Source organism: Chelonia mydas, chromosome 9 (genome assembly GCF_015237465.2).
Source record: "Chelonia mydas isolate rCheMyd1 chromosome 9, rCheMyd1.pri.v2, whole genome shotgun sequence".
In the NCBI taxonomy this organism is placed as follows: domain Eukaryota; kingdom Metazoa; phylum Chordata; order Testudines; family Cheloniidae; genus Chelonia; species Chelonia mydas.
Genome location: NC_057855.1, coordinates 22,850,418 through 22,873,704, shown reverse-complemented (window position 1 = coordinate 22,873,704; position 23,287 = coordinate 22,850,418). Strand labels below are relative to the sequence as shown.

Here is a 23,287-nt window from a genome sequence, read left to right as displayed (position 1 = left end):
TGACACGCAGTTTGTTTTTTCAAACTACTTTAATGACTGTGATCAAAGACATTGTCACTGACAGGAACAGTCCTGAATTTTTTCTGCTTTCTCTGCAGCGAATGGAAAAAGAATATGCTTGTCTTTGTACCATGGGAAAGCCTAAAGTTGCCTTTAGAGAGAGCATAACAGCACCTGTACTGTAAGTATTTTCTCTTTCCAGTATAATACACCAAATTAGCCAAGCACTGAGACATTTTATTATACCTTCATCACAACATTTACACTACAGAGAACAAATACATAACACTTATTTTGATTTGGTTGGGCATGAAGTAAATACACACGGTAGGAATAGAGGGTTTCACTGAGTGAGTGAGGCTATTGTTCATCTCTTAGTCTGTCTATATAGCTGCCTGCTTATATGACTTCTCCGTCACCATAGCTTCTGAGCATCTATTATTGCCATCTGGATATGCTTCTAGTCCTGCTCAGCATGTTTTGGCTGACAGCTGTTCTTTATTACTTTAACTCCATGCTGTGGATGCCAAAGAACTTGCATTTGCCAAGGAATAATTTCCTGTGAATAAAAAAATACATAACATACTGGAGAAGACTGGAAATTTTCTTAGAACAATACTGAACTAGAATACCAATTGCTGTTGAAGAAACAAAAACAATTGCAGGACTGCAAAAGAAACAAAAACTGTGTTTTGTACTGCAGTTAGTTGGCTAATTCTTTTCAGGACCTTCCCTCCCCGCAGGTGACTAAAGTATGGTATGTACACGCGATGCAAATATTAATGGAGATGCAGTGGGTGTCTGAATGGTAATATTTGTAATGAGAGGGGAATCTCTTGTTATCTGTATATGATTTAATACTGAATTGCAGTATCTAAAGCTTTGAGTCTAAAACTTTTTCCCTAAATCAAATGCAAATTATTTTCTTTGTAAAAAAAGATTTATCTGGGACACAGTACTGTGTAGTAAGATGGTGCCAGGTGTAAGATGGTGCCATTTTGGGAACCTAAGGTGCTGCTGCCAGTGCCATGCCCAGTGTGGAGGGTAGCTCCATGGCCTGATCCAAAAGCTCTTTGTGGACCTTGCCCTTATGCTGGTTGGGTACACTGCTTTCATTCCTCCAGGCTATGGAGGACCTAGCCTCTCCCTCATGTCTCTGGTCATCTTGTTCTGTGCCCAAATTGCTCCAACACATGAGCATTTTGGTCCTTGTGAGGGCGTTAAAGCAGATTAGGATGTTTTTGGCTCCTTCAGACATGGCCATAAAGGGGAACGGGTCCACCCTAGCAATAATTTCCCCTTGATGGAGAGATATGAGAGAAGCTGCTCAAAGAACCTCCTCCACCTCACAGGAAAGGCCCAGGAATTTCACCTTTTTCTCTTTAGTTTTTGTAGTCAATTAGAATTATAACCAAAGAATTTAAGATCCCTGAAGCCCTGACATAAGCGGAGACCCTTGGTCTGCTACCTGCATACAAATCGAGGCGGAGTACTCTGGAGAATACAGAGTGGAAAGAGTGGTCTAGCCCTGTCATGCAGCCAATCTACTGGTCCAACCACCAGGGCGAAGGGGGAACACGTCACTGTCAGTCTGTCTAATGTGGAGGGTTCTAGAAAGACAATTCATAGGTAGTAATCTTATTTTCCCTTTTGCTTGATGATAAAACTTTTACCTGTGACACAATATCATGAAGTAGGACTGTGTAGTCAAATTCCAAGTAATCATCGTTTCTTTTCTAGAACCACGTAAAGACAAGACAATAAGGACTGAGATTTTAAGTTACCTTTTCATTAATAAAAACAGTCATTTAGTTGTACTTGGCAGCAATAAAATGCCCAAAATATTACAAAAGAGTAATGAATAAAACAGATGAAACGTAGTTTTGCTCTATGCGTACTTCATTTAACGACAGAATAACATCTGAAAGGCAGAACACAAAGTTTAACTCCACACTGATTGCTCAAACAGCTCTGTTTACAAAGTCAGGCATGACTAATGTTCTCTTTCAGGGGAAATATTGGGTTTATTTTCCAAAACAACTTAACTTTTTTAGTGTTGACTCATTTTCCATTTACTTATGTTGCTATAGAGACTCTTTCCTTTGGTTGTGTTTAGATTTTTTTGACTGTGAATAATTTAGGGTTTGGACGAAGAAGCAAAGTAGAGCAATTGGTCATTTAAGAAAATCCAAAGTGACATGGAAATGGTAAGCAGCAGAAGCTAGTACATATTTTAGGGAAAGCAAATCTTGCTATAAAAATACCTGATTTGGGAAACTAGCAGCTGCAATCAGTTGGATTAGTCCTCCAACCACAGATATTGCTGTTCATAATGTAATCTTGGATGGGAGAACACTATGCCGGATGGGAGAACACTATGCTGGATGGAATCCCATAGAAGTTCTGTTTCTGTTGATACTAAACACTTTTAAAACCATACGTCTTGTTTCAAGCGTAGCAAATATTTGCACGTGCCATGGTCCAGTCAATTGGGGCAGTTAATCACTATGTCCATAATATATGAATATTTCAAGGCCAGATCTAATCTGAAAGATGTTGGAATTCAGAGAAATTGTATCCTCTTGCATAAATGTTGAGTATAGGTGTTTGAACGTCACCATGCAGAGATATGAAAAAATTGTTCCCTTAGGTGAAGAGGTTAGAGGAAGCACGGGGGTGTAGCCTCCCAACTCCAGGGATCTGTGCGAAAGGTAACTCCCTCGTTGCTGCTCCTGTGGCCTGTCATCAGCCTCTAAGACCAATCCCTACAGCACGTGCATTTCTGCAGGTTTCCAAGGAAGAGGGAAATGATACTTCGGTGTTGGCATTCCACACACTCAATAAGGATCTCTTCTGCTTGCAAGAAGAGACAGTAGGGCCCCGGTCTCTTTATTACTCCTTCTGTACAGATGCATTTTTGCACCTAATAGTGGTGAATAGAGTGGGACTTTTCAAAAGCGCCTAAATGAGTTAGGAGCACAAATCCCACTGATTTCAAGATCTCAAGTCTGTAAGGTGTGCTAACAAGGAAATTAACTTGTAAATGAAATTATGTTAATAGGGTAAGACATGCCAGGCACTGCAGGAAGTCTCACCATGGTAACATGTTATAAGAGATGGGTGTGGACAGCAGAATACACAAAAACAGACTAAAATCTAAGGATAAAGTGAAACCTGATAATTTGCCAATAATTTCTTATCTCTGTATGAAAGGAACACAGCACAGATCTGAAATTTAATCTAATTTAAGTGTTATATAGTGTCTGCTTTTCCCTGTTCTAAAATTTATCTGTTGCAGACAGTTGTGTTAAAATCCACACATAATCCACTCCTGCTCCAAGTCAGCCATCAGAAGGAGAAAAACTAACTAACAAATTCTGTTCCCAGAATGATACAAACATCACTGAAGTGATGATGCTCAGGTGATTAGTCTTTATTCCCATTCTGTGACAGTTTTTCATTCCCAAAGTGAGTTTGTGACTGCATTCCTTTCGCACATACAACCCCAGCTGAGTTAATTGGACATATTGAATATCCAAGGCTGGGCTTTGAAAATGTAGTCTAAACAACTAAGGGACCATTGTACAACGGCGTGATCCTAAATGATATGCCAGTTGTGGTTTTTCTGAATGTCAGGTCCTATTCTGCATTTCAGTGTCCAGGATTAATGTGTTTGAATTTTAAGTTGTCTCTCAGTAATTGCAAAAAAGAATCCATATTTCTTCTCAGCAAGCAGACAATAGAAGCAGGGAGTCAACAGATTTCCACTTGCCTAAACACCATCTATGGTTTTCTTAAGGAAACTTATACTCAGACAAATTGAGTGAAGTCTCTTTCTGGTAAGAAATCCACAGGGTCTTTTGGCTGTGGCAGATGCATTACTTTTGACTAACTTGAAAAGCTCTAATTTGTTTTGGCAGCCACAGGTCATGTACTTCTAAATGGTTTATGGCACATCAAGATCAATTCAGTAAGAAGAGACTTTCAATGGGCAATCAGAGTAATAAGGATAAAACATGAAATAACATCTACATGTTTTGGCCCTTCCCTTAGGGACCATCACCTTGCTTTTCCTGCATTTATTTTCTTGTCAAACTTAATCAGTGATCACTATACCATATAATCCTGTGATCATTAACTAGCTAATAATGTACTGCTTTAATGAGCTGGATGGCTGCTTCTGCAGCAGAAGTAATTATAATATGAATCATATTAATAATGGCCCTCTTTCAATTATATAGTTTTAAAAGAGAAGAATTCAGAGGGCATATCCCAACTATATAACTCTTTCAAGGTATGGGCTGCTTGAGTATTCTTTTAAGACACGTGCTTTAGTGAAATGAAACGTACAGAAATTAATAAAAGCAAATATAGCAAGAGCAAGGTTAAAAATAATATTTGGTGATATTAAATTAAGAATTAAACTGAGACTTGATCCCTTCTTTGAATATCCTTTTAGGTAAATTAACAATGGTTGAAGACCGGAGTGTTACAAACCAGTACAAACATAGATGGATTTTGATCTTATTGGAGTTGAGATGAAGCCCATTGCTATTTGTCCAAACTCAGATAGTATAGAGATGTCAAACAATATTACTGTGACTGACTGTGAGACTGTAGTGTAGACTGAAAGATAAAGGAGAGTATTTTGATATTGTACAGATGTAAGACGACTGTAAATTGGACCTACCAAGAATATAAATGAAGGGAAGGAAAGAAAAGTAATAGAAACCCCTAATCAAATGAAGTGATTAGACCAGAGATAAAATGTCAAAAGACTTATAACTAATAAACTTGCAATGCTGTAAGTACCAAGAAACTGTATGAGAAATGGAGCAAAATTAAATTAATGAAGAGAAGATCTAGGAGAACATTCCAGTCATCAAGCAGGTGCACTGTTTTGCTAGAGCAGAAACAATATTTACTGGTTAAAAGTGCAACAGACCAAGAAATTCATAGGAATGGTTTAAAATAGAAATCTTTTTAATTACTTTTGCTTTGACTCAATCCTAGAGGTATGCTTTTCATATGAGGGGTGTGGATCACAGGTGTAGGTTGGCCCGTGCCATAAAGCAGTTCAATTTTCTGCCTGGAGCATGTCCTTTGACATACTAGCTATTTGGGGGGATTAGGAGTGGGCAGGTTTGCTTCTTTATTGATGCACTCTTTGATAGTGATATCTAATTGCATCCATTGTATGAGTGCTCCTGTAACAGGGTCGAAAAAACATGCAATCACATGCATGTGCGTGAATTCAAAAATTGGGACACTGAATATTAAATTCCAGAAACACCTTGGTACTAATACCATGATGATTGTGGCATACCTAGAGAGAGCAAGCTGTCCTGTTATGTTCAGTGTCCTGAATTTTTTTTAGGTATTGATATGTAAATGCATATCAACTTTGAGGTGCAAAGGATAGAGAAAATAAGTAATAGGTCAGTCAGTATGTACATATAAGACTGCTATCTTATACCTAATCAGGGTAGGAAATTGTCTACACAGTTTTGTGAATGGTGAGCAAAGAACCCATTTAAAATCTTGATATCGTCCAAATCTGTCGGATTCACAGAATCTGTTCCCCTGTAGACCTTAAATCTGAATGTATATGTTTCTACTTATTCTCCAGCAATCTATAGTTTTAACAATGGAGTATCCTTACATAGCAGCTTCTCTGAATTTATTCCTAATTATCATCATCATCCCAGTGCATTGATAGGTGCATTACTTACCACCTGCCTGACATCTCTGATATGAACCAAATTGTACAATGTGTTTTCAGTTGAGTTCTGCCATATTATATAACCACAGGCCACCCGGGCTAGATGGCTGATGGGCTCCATTTCTGGTGACATGTTGCCATAACTGTCTGAGAACCAAAGCAAATAATCTGTATTAAATGTGTGAAAATCTGACAAATTGAAACTCATTCAATCTCACCCTAGTGGGTAGGATACTGGACTAGGAGGCAGGAGACCTGGGTTCTATTCTTTGCTCTACTGCACACCTGCTGTGTGACCTTGAGCAAGGTCTGTTTCTCCTTCTACCCGTTTCTATTTAGATGGTAAACTGTTCAGAACAGGGATTATCTATTCCAGTGTTTAAGTACAGAGCTTTGCACAATGATGGCCTGGTCTCAGTTGGGGCCTCCAGCAGCTACTGTAATGGTTAACAACAGTAGTGAGCCATACGTTTTTAAAGCAAAGCAACTAGCCTAATAAATATTCAGGGAAAGAGCAATTTAAAAAAAAAATTGAGTCAATCTCAGCACATTCAAAACAAATGAATGCTTGCTGCTGCTATGCTTGACACTAGAGTTTGAATGAAGGAAGTGAACGTTTCTGCCAAAATCCTTCCCCCCCATCTTCATACCTGGAATATTTTGTGCAACCAACGGTTCTTGAAGGCTCTTGATTCTGTTGTAAAATTTGTTATCTGCTTCATTTGTGTTCTTCCCAAGTTCTCCTTCCACTGTAAAATGCACTTGTGGTGCAGTACGTTGGTTGCCCAGAAGATAAAGAATTTCAGCAGTGCAGTTAATGGCGTTGTCCTGTTACAGAAATAGTTATATGGATTTAATCCATTTTAATAAAGTAAAATACAGTTAATATGTAGAAAACTCCACAATGCATCTATTTTATTGTTTTATGTATTAGCTATTTTTTCTGCAAGTCTGATGTTATGTGAGGATGTGTAGACTATTTCATTAAGATTAATGCAGGGTCAAAATCATAATTACCCTTAAAATATATTCACCAACTTTCTGTGTAGTTTATATAGAACATGTCAAAGCTATATATTTAGTGATGATGCTTTCCCTTTTATATCAATTTGACACAGTATTTTGCTTGTTATTTAGCTAGAGAAATCTATTCAAATGAGGTCTGCAATTTGAAGATGTTATCTAACTCACAGTGGCTGACACTAAGTCATCCTTGTTTTTAATATGCTAATTGCCTTTCTCAACCAATTGCCATACCATGGTATTGTACAGCAAAAAGTGACTTTTCAGGGCTTTCATGGTGCAAAAACTGGATGTTTCATATTTTGGTTAAATCCAGTCCTATGGCCTCATTAGCAGTGAAGGGAGCTCTGAAATTTGTGTATTGTGCTCCAATTTTACAATCAGATCACTTTCAAATGATTATTTACTGGTACTGTCTAGAAGCCCCAACAGAGAGCAGAGCTCCATTAATCTACGTGCTGTCTACATGTATAATTAAAAGATGATTCTTGCCCTAAAGAATCCACAATTCAAGTATATAAAGCAGAACTCACCTTGAGGAGGAGATCTTCTATTAAAAATTTAAGGTGGTATTTGTGCCCAACATCAGGAATGTCCTAAAGTGAGGAAATATTTTTTTAAAAGTTAAACTGTTCTGTCTTTAATCCTCCTCATTTCTGTACCTGATGGAGATTGTTCAGGTTATTCCTGTGAAGTATGACAATGCACAGTACCACTCTGTACAGTATATATTTAACTCTTATCTTTTGTGTACATGTGACCAGACTTAAAGGTTAGTCATTTAATACACAGCACCATCGTTCCTGATGTCACATCTGGTTAGTTATCCATGGTCCAGCTTATTTAAAGTCCTATCGGGTGAAATACATCAAGTTCAGAGGTCCTATCTGTCACATAAAACCCATTCTCACTGCTCTTAAGCACTACAGTATTACAAATAATAATAGCCTTGTGAGGACCACGTGCATTGGGTGACTTTCACCCTCCAGGAATTAAGAACTGTATATGGTCTTAAAGTATTTGAGCTGTAGAATGAAAACACTACAGAATATCATAGACTTATCCTCAAGTCTAAGCTGTTTGTGTTCTGGAACATGGTACAGTCTCAATCAAGGACAGCTCTGTGCTGAGAGAGTCCTAGCTGTTCTGATTGTAACCATGACACTATCTTTCCAGCGAAGCTGCTTAAATGAGGTTCTTGGTGGAAAGATGGTAACTGATTCCTTGGCCAATACAGAGAGAGCCTAAAATCCCATCAGTACAGTAGCAGAAGTGTTGGGGGCACAGTTACTACACAGCAGTCCTTTCCCTCTCCCCAACTGTATTAAACATGTTTCATACTAGCCTTATAGGTGGAATAAAACAATGTTCCTGAACCGTGCTACCTCCTTGGGCACTAGCAAGTCTGCTGCACAGGTTGGAACATAGTTCATTCTTACCTACACTGCAAGACTAAACCCTGTTTTAATCACGTAACCAGGTATCTCAACACAATAAATGGTATAGTACAGGAAGTGTTGAACTGGAGAACAATCTTTGCAAGAAGTTATCACCACCAGGTTATTTATGCTTTCTCTGCTGCTTTGAGCTGATATAAAAGGACGTTGTCTGGGGAGAGGGCAGTGCAGATGTAAAAACAGCTTTATCTCCATACTTCAGAACTACAAAAAAGAAAATGGGCACAAGCTAATTCTTATTCTTCAGACTGTGCCAGTAGTGGGGGCAAGGCCACTTAAGAAATCTTTGAGCAACTGGTGCGTGGGACATTTGAGCAGATCTGTCCCAGCTATTATCTGTAAGAACAATGAAGAAAAAGCTCAAAGCTGTGACAAACAGGTTTATTAATACTTAGCATTTATATTGTGGCCCATTTTCAAAATGCACGAACGGTGACTAATCCTCACTACACTCTTGTGGAGAATTGTTTCAGTGTTAGTCAAGTCACTTGTCCAAGGCAACATCGTTATCAAGAGTCAGGATTGGAATTTGGGAGCTCCTGGCTTCCTGATGTGCTCAATCCAGTAGACAATTCAGCCTACTTATCAAATAGATGTTTGTGCAGCATAAAGCAGCAGTTTTGGTTATTGATATGTAAATTAATCTGTAACTCAAGTTACTAAAGGCACAGTCTCAAAGGTGACTTTCATCCATGCATAGTAGTCTCCTAAAGAGTAGAGTTGAATTGAGAATGAGAGAGAGTATGGCAAATTAAGGGTTAATGCAATTCAATCTGGAAAGAATGCAAAGTTCTGTTACTTGTGGAGCCAGACCTGGAATAACTACAAGTATCAACAATGATCCTTTCTGGATTGAGGAGAGCTACAGAATTTCTATATGGCAGGAAGAAACTCTTGAACAATGACTTAATCATTTGTCAGTGCTTTATGGTGACAGGTAGAATGAATAGGGGAGCTGACCTCAGTGGAGAGCTTGAAACCAAGTCTCCTAAATTCTTAGGCCCTCTTCATTGTTGTGACCCAAACAGGACAATAGCTTGGCTTATTTTCAGTACTGACAAGGCCAAGCATTGAAAAATCCTGAGCCAAGCCTCACTGAAATCCATGAGATTTTAAATTATAAATTTGGCATTCTTTTTATTTGTCTTGTGGTGGTAGTAATGGCTTATGTTTCCAGGCTTTTCTTTGCAACCATGAGGGCTGTGTTGTTTTTTTTTAAAGAAAGCTGAGAACTGTGTGACTCCAGGAACTGAGGCTTTAGGCAAAACACCAAATACAGCAATACTCAGGGTAAAAGCAGGAGCCAGGGTAACAGTAGTTTTACCTGTGTAGACACTTTTTTTTTTAAACCATAGCAGAGAACCATAATTTAGCCTAAATCTTCCTGGGTTAAAACGTGGTCTTATGTGGGATCAATATTTTAACATTAGAAGATTACGTCTATGTGATTTAAAGATATATTTTAATGTCCTGACAGACAAGAAAGACTAAAGGAGACTATAATTTGGCTATTTGGTAGCATAGCTGCCGCCGGCTGGTAAATACTCAGTTACAGCACTTCTGCAAAGGAACACCTGTGGTAGGAGCGTGACGCTGCTGCGAGACTCCCCCGGGGCGGGAAGCAGGACTCTCCCTGCCCAGGCTCTGTATCAGCACTAAATCAGCACTGAGCAGAGGAGTGGGGAGTGGCTCTGGGGCAATTCCTTACAGCACGGGCAGCACGGAAACTAGCCTAGCTCCGCCCTACATGCCCTAAATGCGCTGGGCCGTGTCCAGCTTTCCAGACCCGGACTAATTCGTTCTAGTTCATGTGCCAGGGCGTTTCTAGCCAGCCCCTCGTCGCAGTGCTTTCCCCCTCCTCACACACTCACCTCCCTGCTGGCTTTGGTCACCTTCTGCACCATAAAAATCTTACTGGGGCTGCCGTGCTGGTAGTTGATGTAGTTCACAGCGACGGCGGCCGCTCTGGTCGCCGGGTAGTGGGTCGGGGGGATCTCCATGGCGCAGGGCGCTTGACTTGCTAGCACAAGCGGGAAGGCTGAGGCCGGAGCAAGGACCGCGCAAGGCGCAGCGGTTGCGAGCGTACGATCCCTTCAGCTGCCGCTCCCGCGAAAGCAGGAAGCAGCCGCTGCAGCCTCCGCGCCGAGGGGCCCGGCTGATGCGTGTGCAGCACTGGGCACTGCGGATCAGCGGCTAGTCACCTTGTTTCGTGGGAACGGGAGCAGCTGTGTTCTGCTTTCGCTTTTGCGGAGGAGGAGTGAGGAGCCGCAGCCGCTGGGACAGGCTGATGCGGGAGGCTGGAAGTTGTGTGTGTGTGTGTATGTAAGACACTATACATCACAGTCCTTCGCAAATACTGCCCCTAAAATGAACCCTGCTGGGGGGGCTTCTAGTAGTGGGACTAGGCACGTCTGTGATCAGCCCTGTCTCAGCTTCCCCTGGAGTGTCTGTTTCATAAATCCAGTCTCTGCTGTTACATTCTTTCTTGTTAATACATTTTATTACGCAGATTCACTTTTGGAGCTTATTCTGCCACTAGAAGCCCCACCAGTGCATCCTTGTTAGCATGAGGGACTACCTGGATCATCCATGCTTAAACAGCTAGTGCTTTATGAAAAATTCGAATTTCTGTTTCACAGAAATGTCTATATTTTTCTTCATTCTCTGTTATAAGTGTCATTTGCATGACAGCTGTCTAACAAGTTAATCCTATCAAGGTTTTCTTTACCTATCTGAGCATCTCAGACATTTATTGACAACCCAGTTTTTGCATCCAAAAAAACTGATGTCACAGTTGAGGATTATGACTTCAAGTGGAGATTAGACAGCGAAAGAAAATGAATTTGGGGCCGCAAAAGAGTTCTGATTTTTGTGCTAATATCCCATATGGGTGTCTGTCAGCTATGTTTTGTTTTTTAATATAGACTATTTTGGAGCATTTGGACTGCAGTGACCTATAAAGTAGTATCCTGGTCTACTGGGATAAAAAAGTCTGTTTTTACTCTCATGTGGGTCCTTGAATATTTTTGGCTATTGTTTCAATGATTAATAGAAATGTGTAGCCATTTTGGTTATGTATAACTAAATAGGATAAGGCAAAATATCAGTAAAGGGACATATTCCTTTGGAATTCTGACTAGAGCATAGCTTCTATGATAGATAACACAGTTCTTTGTCTTTTTAGGTTTGACTATACTCACAAGAGACAGTCTGGTGGGGCAGGCCAGTATGGTAAAGTAATAGGGTGTCTACAGCCTCTGGATCCAGAGAACTACACGCAGTTGGAGTTTGAAGACAGAACTATTGGAACAAACATCCCAAAGCAGTTTATACCTGCTGTTGAAAAGGTGACAAATATTTTCTAATATTTTGTATTTATGACATAACAATTGCACAATTCTTACCTTCCTTCTGTTGTCATCCCTGAGGAGACCAATCTTGCCCCATTGGAGGGAATGAGAGTTTTACTGTTGATTCAAGTTCAGGCAGGATCAAAGCCTAAAAGTGATTTTGCTGTGTTTCGCCCAATTCCTAAGATTTCCAGTTTTCTATGTAATTGAGAAGGTTTTGTTACTTATATTACTAAAGACAATGTAAACAGATCAGTTTCCTCATCTTTGGCATGTGATATTCAGTGTAAGACAAGAAACAAACAAAAAAGAACAAGTTGTTTTTCAAATGTTTTAATAAAACAATCCTACTTCCATTGAGACTGGTTTTTGAACAACCCCTTTCCTGAATGTACCTGCTTTTGGCTATGTCTAACCAGCAGCAAATTCTGAAAAAATGTATTGTGTGTGATATATCTGAGATCTTTTTGTGCAGGAAACTCCAGCTAAGTTAAATTTCCTGAATAATTTCCCAAATTGCTCCACTGTGTGTGTCTGTTTTTATGTGGCTGTATAGTTTAGTACATATAACTTTTAATATTAGCATGTTAATGGCAATGTCTCCATCATAGCACTGCTGCACCATTTTATGTTGCTGTATTTCTGAATCTCTTGTTGATTATGCAAAGAGATCATTCTTGGACACTTCTGTTTTGCACCCCTAACTTCAGTCGCACAACAAAAGAAGGATTTTGGTCAACCACTGCCAAGAAAAAAAAAAAGGATGCTATCAAAAATGAAGGTGACATCTTTACTGATAGTGTGCCTCGTCAAGCCATTCTCTTTCTACTCAGGATGATACTTCAGATACCACAATCGTGGGCAATCTTATAAAAACGTAAATAGATTATTTTAAAAAAATAAAACTTGCCCTGAATTCCTCACCTGATCCGTCTTCCAACGTGACAGCAAACCAAAGTCTAAGAAAATGCCAGTAAAGAGCTTTCAAACTCTTCTGAGGGAGAAACATTTTTTCCTTTACTGTATTATGTTTTTGGGTCTTGTTTTTTCTTCTTGTCAAGTAATAGGACTAGAATTAGTTTAGGATTATGCTTGCTGTGAAGCTTTCTTTCTCTTAGCAAAAGACTTGATGCTTAGTCTCTGGAGGCAGTTTACTGTTCCTTACACACTACCATTAACATTATCCTTTTTTAAAGCTATATTTTGGGGTGAAAATTGCTAACTTTGAGACACTTCTCCACAGGGATTCCATGAAGCATGTGAAAAGGGTCCTCTGATAGGTCACAAGATTTCTGGAGTCCGGTTTGTCCTAGAAGACGGTGCACATCACATGGTGGATTCTAATGAATTCTCTTTCATCCGAGCAGGAGAAGGGGCCCTCAAACAAGGTATCTTTGAAGATGTGCTGTTTTACATGTTCATAATTGAATCTTTGTTCAAACCAAATTAAGCTATTGATTTCATTTTTATGCTCCTTTCTTGCTTCCCTACTCATACACCTTTCCCATTCAGAGGCAGTCAGCCAAATGTAACCTGTGTTGAATAATGGATGTGTAAGATTTGTAGAAATTCCAAACAGTCATTCTGAGGAATGTGACCTCACTCCTGAAGCTGTAGGAAAGAGACAATGGACGCTTTTTTCATAGATCTTTGTGGGAACCACCCCTTCCGTAATCATAGACACCTGTAAGAGTAATTATGTTTGGACAGTCTCTCCTGGAATGTCATGTAGAGTAGGTAGCTGCTACAGTGGAACATTGGTTCCTTTAATGGTATAAAAATTGATGCTTTAGAAGTGCTATCATTAGCTGATAATAGACTTTATCAGAATGATTCACAGAATTGAAGAACAGAAAACTCAGAAGCTCCTACCTAGACAATGGGCCAGATTCTGATCTTGTTTGTGGTAGTGAAACTGAAATCAAAATCTGGCCCAGTGTTTGTTCATTTACATCCTAATTCATACTCCCTGAATGGCTCCATCTGGGCTTATATTCATCACGAACAAATTTAGATTGTACAGTTATATTTGAAAGAACATGTACTCTGATATTGTAATGGTAAACTTAATCTTCCCTTGTATAAAATGTCACAAATTAGTGAACACACATGACATACCAGCTAGGGTAGGGGATTGGCAACTTTTGAGAAATCAGAAAAGGGTTTCTTCTAGAAGCTGGTCTTCCAAGAGTACTAAGAAGCTGTTGATTCTAAATAGCACTTGGGTTAGAAGGGATGTAAAGTTTTCATAGCATTTAAACTCTGCAGAAATAATAAAACACTTGTCATAGGAACCTGCCCTGATCACTCAGTTCCAAGCAATTGTAATTGATTAGATTTAATTTCAAAGTCAAATACAACATCTCTACACTGATCTCTTTTAAGATGGGTTTATGTCTCTGCTTTTTATACTACAAATTGTGATCATGCCTCGTCCCCATCCCTAAAACTAACAATTTCAAATTCTTGTTGAAGAAGTTCTAAATGATGCTGCCAAATGTTTTCTGAATCTGTCAAGCCGAAACAGCAAATAGAAGCCCCTTCTAAGTAAAACTTAGAAAGTATGATCTGTGTGTCAGACCTCTGTAGGGAGTTGTTAATTCCCCAAGGAAACAGAGAAGTAAATTTTTTCTTAAGAGTATCTGAGATGGTATTTGGCTGAGCCTAAAGTAAAGTCAGGTTATTTAGAAGAGAAGGCATCTTGAGGAAATGGTTCCTCTTTCCCCACTCCTAATGCCAATTCAGCAAAATACCCCAAATTAATTATTCATATGGGGTAAACCTTACCATTGAATCTGCACCAGCATTTTCTAATCATCTGCCTCTAGAATAAAAGTTTGTCATATTGTGTAGAGACTGTAGGACAATCCTGTGTTTTCAAGGCATTTTCCTATTAGCTGGTTTCAGAGTAACAGCCGTGTTAGTCTGTATTTGCAAAAAGAAAAGGAGTACTTGTGGCACCTTAGAGACTAACCAATTTATTTGAGCATAAGCTTTCGTGAGCTACAGCTCACTTCATCGGATGAAGTGAGCTGTAGCTCACGAAAGCTTATGCTCAAATAAATTGGTTAGTCTCTAAGGTGCCACAAGTACTCCTTTTCTTTCTCCTATTAGCAACAGTTGCCAAAAAATTCACATTATGGGTCTGTAACGTGCACTGAATCATATGAAGTTACATTATGCCCTCAGAGGTTTTGACGTTCTGCTTGCATCTTCTTGAACTAATATATTTTCAGTATTTTATTATTAATTCTCAAGTAACAAGTCATGTCAAGCTGGTTTAGGTGTACACATAGCTATTATTTGAAAGAGAGCATGAGTCAAAGGGCATTTTCCATAAAGAATAGATTCCCTTATCCATATAATGATTATTTTAGAAGTAGGAAATATCTGATGGCACTGTAACTCAAGCTTCTAAATCAAGTATTTCAAGACTAAAAGATATGCTGTAGTTCAAACTGAAGTTATAGACATGATGGAGTAATAACTGGGTGCAGTTCTGTTGCCTGTATTATGCAGCAGGTTCTGAGGCCAGTATTATACAGACTAGACCAGTGGTCCCCAAGCCCCCTAAGGAGGCACGGAGGAATGTCTGGAGGGACTGGGGGGGCCTGAGCCAGCCCCCACAGGGGGCGGGGAGGGAGTACTACACGGCCCTGCTCTGCCCCCAGCCCCTCTCCAGCCCCAGCTGCAGTTGTGATCCCCCCAGTTCCGCTGCTGGCCCTCTGTCACAGCCCCGCTCCTGGCCTGTGGCTGCGGCTTGGCCCCTGGCCCTGGCTGCAGCTCCAGGTTGTGGCTCACCCCCTGGCCCTAGCTGCGGCATCATCCCCTGGCTCCGGCTCTGGCTCCACTCCCAGTCCCCAGCTATGACTCTGCTCCTGGCCTGGGGGGCAGGGGGCGGTCTCGGACACATTCCATTACTGATAAGGGGGGGCGTGAGAGGAAAAGTTTGGGCACCACTGGACTAGATTATCATAATGACCCCTTCTGGCCTTAAAATCTGTGATATAAAGAGTGCAAGTCCTCACTGTGGGAGGTTGGAAGTCAAGACATTCTTCTCCAGTAATGTAAGAAATACACTTAACATTAATCATGAAAGCCCTTGACATTGTTGTGCGCCAGAATATTATGAATATCAAGTCATCACAGCCAGGATTCTCCACTAGTTCCTATGATGGTCCATGCACAAGTATAACTTATAGCTAAGTGTTACCTTTCAAAACTGCCATGGAAATCTTCAAGCCCAGGTGCAATATCTGTTTTCTGACCCTTTACTGTCATGATGATTATAATGGGAAATGGACACACTTGTCTGTCACTTTTGGCCTTATCCAAAGCACTTTGAAAAACTTGCATTGATTTCAATGGGCTTTGGATCAGGTCCGGTGGGCTAGTGGTTGAATATAATTTTGCATGCCTGAGTTAGATCATTTTTGAAGAATGTGTAATATGTATGGATGAGGGAAACATAAGGATGTGACTATTCTACTTCATTTTCCTTTTTATCCAGCTATGGAAAATGCAACTCTGTGTATACTTGAGCCCATTATGTCTGTGGAAATTGTAGCACCGAATGAATTCCAAGGAGCTGTGATTGCTGGAGTGAATCGTCGTCATGGAGTGATCACAGGACAAGATGGAGTAGATGGCTATTTCACTCTGTATGCTGATGTATGTGCTGTTCAATGTGCCTAAACCTGTTTCCCCTTTCAATGACAGACCTAAAGCTGATTTACAAGAAACTTTATTTTAATATTTAGACAATTATGTTATGAACAGAAGCAATTTCTTGTTTCCTCTTCTGCATTATTATTAAGTCTATGGCTGCTTTTTCTGAGCTCCAAATTTGCCCATATTAGTCTGATAAGTAAAGGACTAAGTGTGACCTGGTGGAAGAAGTTAAATGTCATTGTATAGCAACATGTAGAACAGTACTATTAAACCTATTGTAAGTCTCCGCTATTTTAGCAAAGCAGTTTCATGCAGTGGATAGAGCATTAGACTGGGACTTGGGAGACCTGAGTTCTGTTACCTGCCCTGCCATTATATGATCTTGGGTAACTCTCTATGCCCAGCAGTCCCATCTTAAAAACAAGGATATTGATACTTCCCCTGCTTTGTGCATTGAGAGGTATAGATGAAAAGCTCTTCACTGAAAGGGACACGCTCTACTTTTTAAAACTAATAATTAAGTTTTCTAGTAGAGCACACTTTAAATAATATGTCCAGACGTCTTTTTTTATTATTTTGTTTGTTTTTAAAAGGATTTTTCCTCTCCTCTGTTGTTTACAAAGGTCTTTTCAGCCAAGAGAAGGGTCTGACCAACTAACTATACAGTGGAAGCAGTGAAACCAAATTATACACAAAGTCCTGGAAGAAGCAGAGTAAACTACCTAAAAAGTAGAAGAAATATTTCTTCCTCTAACTTCTTCCAGTTATAGTAATCTGTAGTGTTACAAGTAACAATTGCAGATTTACAGACAAATGAGATTTTTTTTCAAGCTGATTAGTGTCCCTTTTTTACATTTAATTGTCTTGCTAGTTCAGGTTAAATTTATTTCTGAACAGTTGTAGGAGGTTAAAATACCTCAGCACAACTCCTTATCTCTGGCTGCCTGGTCATTCATTTTCATCTCTTACCCCCCAAAAAGCATTTTTTAACCACCGTGGCAGTACTTTATCTCCATCTATAGCTTTGTCTACCTAAGGAAAAATAATCCATTGCTGACAGTGAGTGTCAGTAACATGTGCAGCCAGATCACTGCTGAACATGGTTTAAATGCAACTACAGCCAAGGACGAACCTTCTCAGTGCTGTTACAGAAATTGTGGTTAAAACCTGCAGCCCAGAGATATTTCCAACTGGGACCTCTTATGTGGTACTACAGCGTACTGAGGTTGTGCCATTAAGCTAGCTGAGATGTCCTTAAACTGAGAATGTCCTTGTTTTCCTGCTGAGCATAATGAAAATAAATGCTTTGAAATAAACAACATTTATAAAACCATATAAGAAAATCAATACTAAACGCAAAGCATAATTTTTAAAGTGTTACCAACTGGCTTTTTTGATGTCATAGTAAAGAGTAGGAGAATGGAGCCTTTAATTCAAAATTACATTGAAAAATTTCTTGCTTGCACAAGAATAACATGTATAATACAATTTCAATTGGATTTCAGGTGCCACTGAATAATATGTTTGGATACGCCACAGAACTGAGATCCTTCACAGAGGTAAGTCAGCAAATAAACTCTGGATACTTTTTATTGAAGAATATTGGATTTGCAGAAATAAGCATCTGAAGTTGTGTTTATCAGTGGGTCACAATGGTGACAGCAACAGTAGAAAAGAGAATCCAAATAGGGAGTAGAGTCATAATATAAACATGTGCATCACTAATGTAGTTTACTTAAGAGTACTCAATTTTATTAATTTCTACAGCAGTCAGAAGCTGTACAGGTGTTAGACACTTTAGGACAAAAATGGGCCAAAGATGCCTGCGATAAATTATTTATTTAATATTAGACACAACAATTGTGAGTGAGAGTAATAATTGGTAGAGAGGGGATGGAGAAAAGGAAGATGTGGGTTATGGCAAAGTGATCTACAGTTGAGCACATGCACATTTTGATAGTATAGTTGGGTTTTTCAATTACTATTAGGGCAACACAGAAGAAGGACTTTTGGGGTAGGGGGAGGGATAGCTCAGTGGTTTGAGCATTGGTCTGCTAAACCCAGGGTTGTGAGTTCAATCCCTGAGGGAGCCATTTAGGGATCTGGGGCAGAAATAGGGGATTGATCCTGCTTTGAGGAAGGGGTTGGACTAGATGACCTCCTGAGGTCCCTTCCAACCCTGATATTCTATGACTCTTAAGTAGTAGTTTGAATTAAGACAGGTAGAGGCATAGAAGAATAGAATGGGAGGAGTTTCATTCATGGAAAAAGGTACAGAGATGGAAGCAAATTGCACTGCCTTGCATCGGGGTATAAGGGGAATGGCTTAGCCATACAAACAGCCAGTCCCCTAGGGTGTCCAGTTCACTGTGAAGGTCCAAAAGGAGTTACACATCATGTACACTGTGGCATATCATGGCAATATCTAACTTGACACCATTCTGGAGAAGGGCTCCAGATTCAACTGAAGCCAGGTCTTCTAAAAGGGGAGACCTCCCCAGAGTAACCAAATTTAGAAAGGCCTGTGCCCATTGGTCTGTCTGGGTCGAAGGTAGTTTCCACAGAAAACAATACAACCTGCTGGCAATTGTATGCCAGTAATTAATAGTACCAGTAACTCTTAGAAGCAATGTCTGTTGAGAAGTTTAGAAAGGAGGTGAAAGACTAGATCCTTGTATAATGCATTTGTACTTAAAATAGTTATCATCCCAGGCTGCTATGTTCTTGCCAGAGTTTCATTGCATGTAAACTTCCTGTAGCATTACATTCTTTTAACAATAATAATTAATGATTTTAGAAACTTTAAATGTTTACAAATTGGCTGATATTCAAACTGCAGATTCTTGGAGTTCTAGGGGATGGAAATTTCTCTCTTCTAAGCAAAAAATGTTGGTATTGTTGGATGGTTGAAATAAAGGGCCAGATCTTCAGCTGATGTAACAACAACAACAGTTATTTTGAAGTCAGTGGAGCTATGTAATTTATACCACCTGAGACTCTGGCCCATAGTTTTCAGCTGATTAGAATATACAGTAAATGTACAGGTATTGTCTCCTTTGAGGAAGAGAGTCAGGTAGGGGTACCATAGAGTACTGAAGGAATCAAAGCAACATATTTCATACATTCTGAATGAGAAGCCTAATCTTTCTAGGGCACTTTTTTCTTTTAGAAAGGAATGGAGAGTACTTGGAACAAACAGTTAATGGAACAGTATTGGCAGGACTGAAATTTGGAGAATTCTGCCATTTTTTCTCCCAGTTAAGTTCTGATGGCCCTGGTTCAAGAAAGCATCCCTATTCCATTGAAGTCAATAGGATTTATGCATGTGTATAAGTCCATCCTTATTCTGGAAGTGCTTAAGCATGGTCCAAAAAAATGTTTTTTTTTTAAAATAGAGCTAATAGAGTACTGCTCCCAATTCCACTCTATGCCCAGGATGCAGGGTATCAAGAAGGGGGAATATGGGGAAAGGGCGGGGAGACAGTTGTCAGGGTAGGGCAAGTGAGAATTGAGGAGAATAATACTGCCACTTTTGAACCCCAGAGCACTAGTATTTTGTGCAGAAACCTACATTGTCTACGTAGCTGGAGTCATTGCCCCCAGCAGGTGTTGCTGTATAAATGTATGTTTGGTGGGAGACAGGAAGATATGTTAAACAGGAGGACACCTCCATATTTAAAATGTGTTTATGGATGGGTGGGCTTTCACTTATGTCTTCTACAAAAGACAAATAATAAATATTGATACACTGAAAATGAAAATCTAAATTTGGATACCTCCTAAATACTTGCTATGTTGTTGCAGACTAATGATTTTCACATGCTTTGGGAAAAAAAAAGTCTTCCCTAATCTTAAGTGATAATATAAGGCATGAATTTAACACTCTTCTTAGTGTCTGTCAGAATGGAAAAGCTTGGGCATAGAAGCTACTTTCCAAGTCCAATACGTGTTGCCCATTTTGAATTTCTGTGTAGGTAATGGAGATCTTTGAAAGCAGCACTTCAGCAAGCAAGATCTCCATCTTTAACAATATGAATTTTTAAGACTGTATGTTGACTCAATTACTAGAGTACTCTTCCCAAGTGAGATTTTCTGTACATAAGTCACTCACAAATAGCAGCTCAACATTCTGTTACATGCAGGTACTTCTACCTGTGAGGTGTTGAGTGGGTCATTATTAACACCAGCATCATTCTTTTCCAAAAAAAGAGGAAGCAAAATTATAACCCAGTGATGGTCAGTTGGTTGTTATAAAACTATTTGTCTCGGCTCCTTTCCAAGAAAAATATATTGTATGTGAAATAAATCTGGACTTACATTACAGAACACTTCATTGCGTGGCTCTTCATGCTTTACTGGCAGTTATTACTGCATACTGCTTTGCAGAACATTGTGCAATCTAACTGTCAAGTATGTGTGTGTTTACAGTGTCCCTAACTTTGATTTTTTTCCCCCCCTTCAGGGAAAGGGTGAATATACAATGGAATACAGTAGATACCAGCCATGTTTACCTAGTATTCAAGAAGACCTAATTCACAAATACCTAGAAGCAACAGGACAACTTCCCGTGAAAAAGGGCAAGGCCAAGAGCTGACTTGCCTCCTCCTGAGTGTTAATTAGCAGCTTTTCACAATCTTCCGACAAACTCTTTCTCCTGCAAAGCTCTGTAACCTCAGTGACTCAACACCTCCAGGGTGAATAGATGAATTCAGACTGTATCAGGACCTAATCTTTATTAAAAGCTCCTTCCTTTATGATACATTCAGAAGTTACCTGGCAATCACAGCTGAAATGGTCACATACAAATTCCATTCATTAGCAAAAAAATCTGTTTAATTATAATAATAATTTGTCTTTGAATTTTTTGTTTTAAAGCACTTGTATTAAAATGGTGATATGGTAATTATTTTATTTTGTTACTTGGGAAAATACGATACTGTGACTATTGTGCCTCAATTTTGAATCTTCTAGGATCCCAATTCAGAGGACTAAATTTACACAGCTTGATGGGCATCAGGTGGATGAATTCTTATCCAATAGAATGAAAATGTGTCCTTGAAGGCTGTTCCCAAACAGATCCCTTTGCTTCTATAAGTCACTCATTAGCAATATGTGATTTCAGGAAGTGAACATAGATATTTATTTTACTCTGATTCCAAAACAAAATTGTAAGATCTTCCAAAGTCATAAATAATCCACTGGCCAAATTTATCTGTTAATGCAGTTTGCTGCTCACCAGCGCTGCTCAGGACAGAGGAGCCCACTATAGCAAATTTGAAAAAAACTGCCCAGGATTTAGGATTATACCAGCCCTAAATAGAATTAAAGTGAATATCCTTCATAAACTGTAATGTTTTATGGATTTAGCTACTATTTCATTTGCTTGCCTATCATCAGGTTCTCTGCCTTTCCAATGGGATCTTTTTGTGACTGCAAAACAAACAGACAAAAACAAACAAACAAGCTGTGCTAATTCTTCCTCAAATCTCATATTGAAGAAGGTAGTTTTATCTACCATTGAAATTGGCATCAACAGTGATCCTCAGAATCAATTAGTTCCCATTAGGTGGTTGCACAGAGTAAAAGCCAGGCTATTATAATTGGGCAGGCTATTGTTCATGTGCTTTAATTAGAGTTTTTATTACCTAACCAAAAGAATAACTTTGATTTTCACAAAAAGAAAAGGAGTACTTGTGGCACCTTAGAGACTAACCAATTTATTTAAGCATAAGCTTTCGTGAGCTACAGCTCACTTCATCATAGCTCGCGAAAGCTTATGCTCAAATAAATTTGTTAGTCTCTAAGGTGCCACAAGTACTCCTTTTCTTTTTGCGGATACAGACTAACACGGGTGCTACTCTGAAACGTTTGATTTTCACATGCACATTTGTTCATCCCTGACCACTGCAACTCCTGCTATGCTTACAACATTCTCTGCAGATTTTCAGTTAACAGGCCATGGGGTGGGGATGGGGTGTGAAGTTCAAAAGCAAGAAAGCGTTTTGGGACAACGTTCCTGGCACCTTGTTCTGGTTATCCAGACACAGAACAGAACTGTAGTGACGTGCTTTGCATTAGCATTCACAAAAAGATAGCGAAGATGGTTATTTTTAAATAACTATTGTAAACAAATACAATTTCAAGGATTTGCCAGGTGCACATAGACACAAAACAGATGCATCTAGCTCCATGCCCACTAAACCTCATAGGATCAAATCCTGCTTGCCCGGCTCGTGTATGTAGCAATTCTCAGCTGGAGTACTCTTGTGAATAAGATCAACTGGATTTGGCCTTTAAAAGTGCCCCACACATTGCTTATTCCTTTGTAATCCAGTAAAATAATTGTTCTAGCAGGATCTTCCTTTGCCATAAACAGATAAACCCCCTCATAAAAGTAATAAGGATATATTTGAGAAAGTAAAAACTGGGTAATTGTCACTTATTTTCCATATATTTGTGGCCCTCATTTTGTCCTCTTATCAGAGGATCACTTTTTTTTTTTTTTAACAAATAGCTTACATAGACCCAGATTTATCAATGTAAAGGTCACAAGAGTTTCCTGAATTTAGGTCAGAAATCTCTCTACAGGAATACAGTGTGATATGGTTATTGAAGGGACTGACAAAAGCTGGTTGCTCAATACAAGTGGCCTTAGAATAACGGTCAGATAGAATTTAGGCCCTAATTCTGATCTCACACTAGTGTTAATTGGAGAAACTCCATGTTTGTCAGTGGAATTACACCAATATAAACCTACGTGAGTGAATAAGAATCAGACCCTATAGATTTTTGGTGGTTTGGTGGGGAAGGATGGTGTCTTGCACAGGTTTTGTTGGATCTGTAACATGGTAACACATCCTGTAATAAGGAGTTTCGGTAACAGTCCAGACCGCTCCATTGTTTTCTCTTTGGGTAGTAACCATTAGTTTGTTCAAGAATTTTGAGGGGTCACTTCTATCTTTGTATCTGTCACCAATCTCAATTTTTATGGAAAAAGAGGCAGTGCTCCTACTTTCAGTAAATGAATAGTCCATTGCATCAGGTGGGTGAATTTCAGCTGTTCA

At 39.3% G+C, this 23,287-nt stretch overlaps 2 protein-coding genes across 5 annotated transcripts in view; one reads left to right on the top strand and one right to left on the bottom strand.

Annotated features, from left to right (window-relative positions):
* The window catches only part of GFM1 (G elongation factor mitochondrial 1), a 42,687-nt gene extending 21,561 nt beyond the window's left edge, over positions 1–21,126 (top strand). For both annotated transcript variants that reach the window (XM_007063090.4, XM_037908100.2), the window contains 6 exons: positions 99–181; positions 11,387–11,549; positions 12,796–12,940; positions 16,063–16,223; positions 17,729–17,782; positions 20,686–21,126. In XM_007063090.4, the coding sequence (XP_007063152.2) occupies positions 99–181; positions 11,387–11,549; positions 12,796–12,940; positions 16,063–16,223; positions 17,729–17,782; positions 20,686–20,817 (738 nt within the window). In that variant the 3' untranslated portion in view covers positions 20,818–21,126. The remainder of the gene's footprint in view (positions 1–98; positions 182–11,386; positions 11,550–12,795; positions 12,941–16,062; positions 16,224–17,728; positions 17,783–20,685) is intronic.
* On the bottom strand, positions 217–10,459 carry LXN (latexin). 3 transcript variants are annotated; one of them, XM_027825500.3, is made up of 6 exons: positions 10,074–10,453; positions 7,279–7,341; positions 6,373–6,550; positions 5,733–5,869; positions 1,674–1,736; positions 217–559 (listed from the first exon to the last, which is right to left on the bottom strand). In XM_027825500.3, the coding sequence occupies exons 1-6, from the start codon at positions 10,200–10,202 to the stop codon at positions 461–463; spliced, it is 669 nt and encodes a 222-aa protein (XP_027681301.1). In that variant the 5' UTR covers positions 10,203–10,453; the 3' UTR covers positions 217–460. The 3 variants fall into 3 exon arrangements, with proteins under 3 accessions (XP_027681301.1, XP_037764029.1, XP_043377897.1); XM_037908101.2 differs by lacking the exon at positions 7,279–7,341 and having other exon boundaries at positions 10,074–10,459; XM_043521962.1 differs by lacking the exon at positions 1,674–1,736 and having other exon boundaries at positions 10,074–10,458.
* Positions 21,127–23,287: the final 2,161 nt, after the last annotated feature.

What these genes read in the sequence shown, in the direction of transcription:
- LXN (XM_027825500.3), bottom strand. Translation starts at nt 10,202, where the DNA reads ATGGAGATCCCCCCGACCCACTACCCGGCGACCAGAGCGGCCGCCGTC. An exon ending in TAGAAGATCTCCTCCTCAAG is followed by an intron (nt 6,551 to 7,278) that starts GTGAGTTCTGCT and finishes TTTCTGTAACAG; the next exon opens with GACAACGCCATTAACTGCAC. An exon ending in TTCATGATATTGTGTCACAG is followed by an intron (nt 560 to 1,673) that starts GTAAAAGTTTTA and finishes TTTTATTCACAG; the next exon opens with GAAATTATTCCTTGGCAAAT.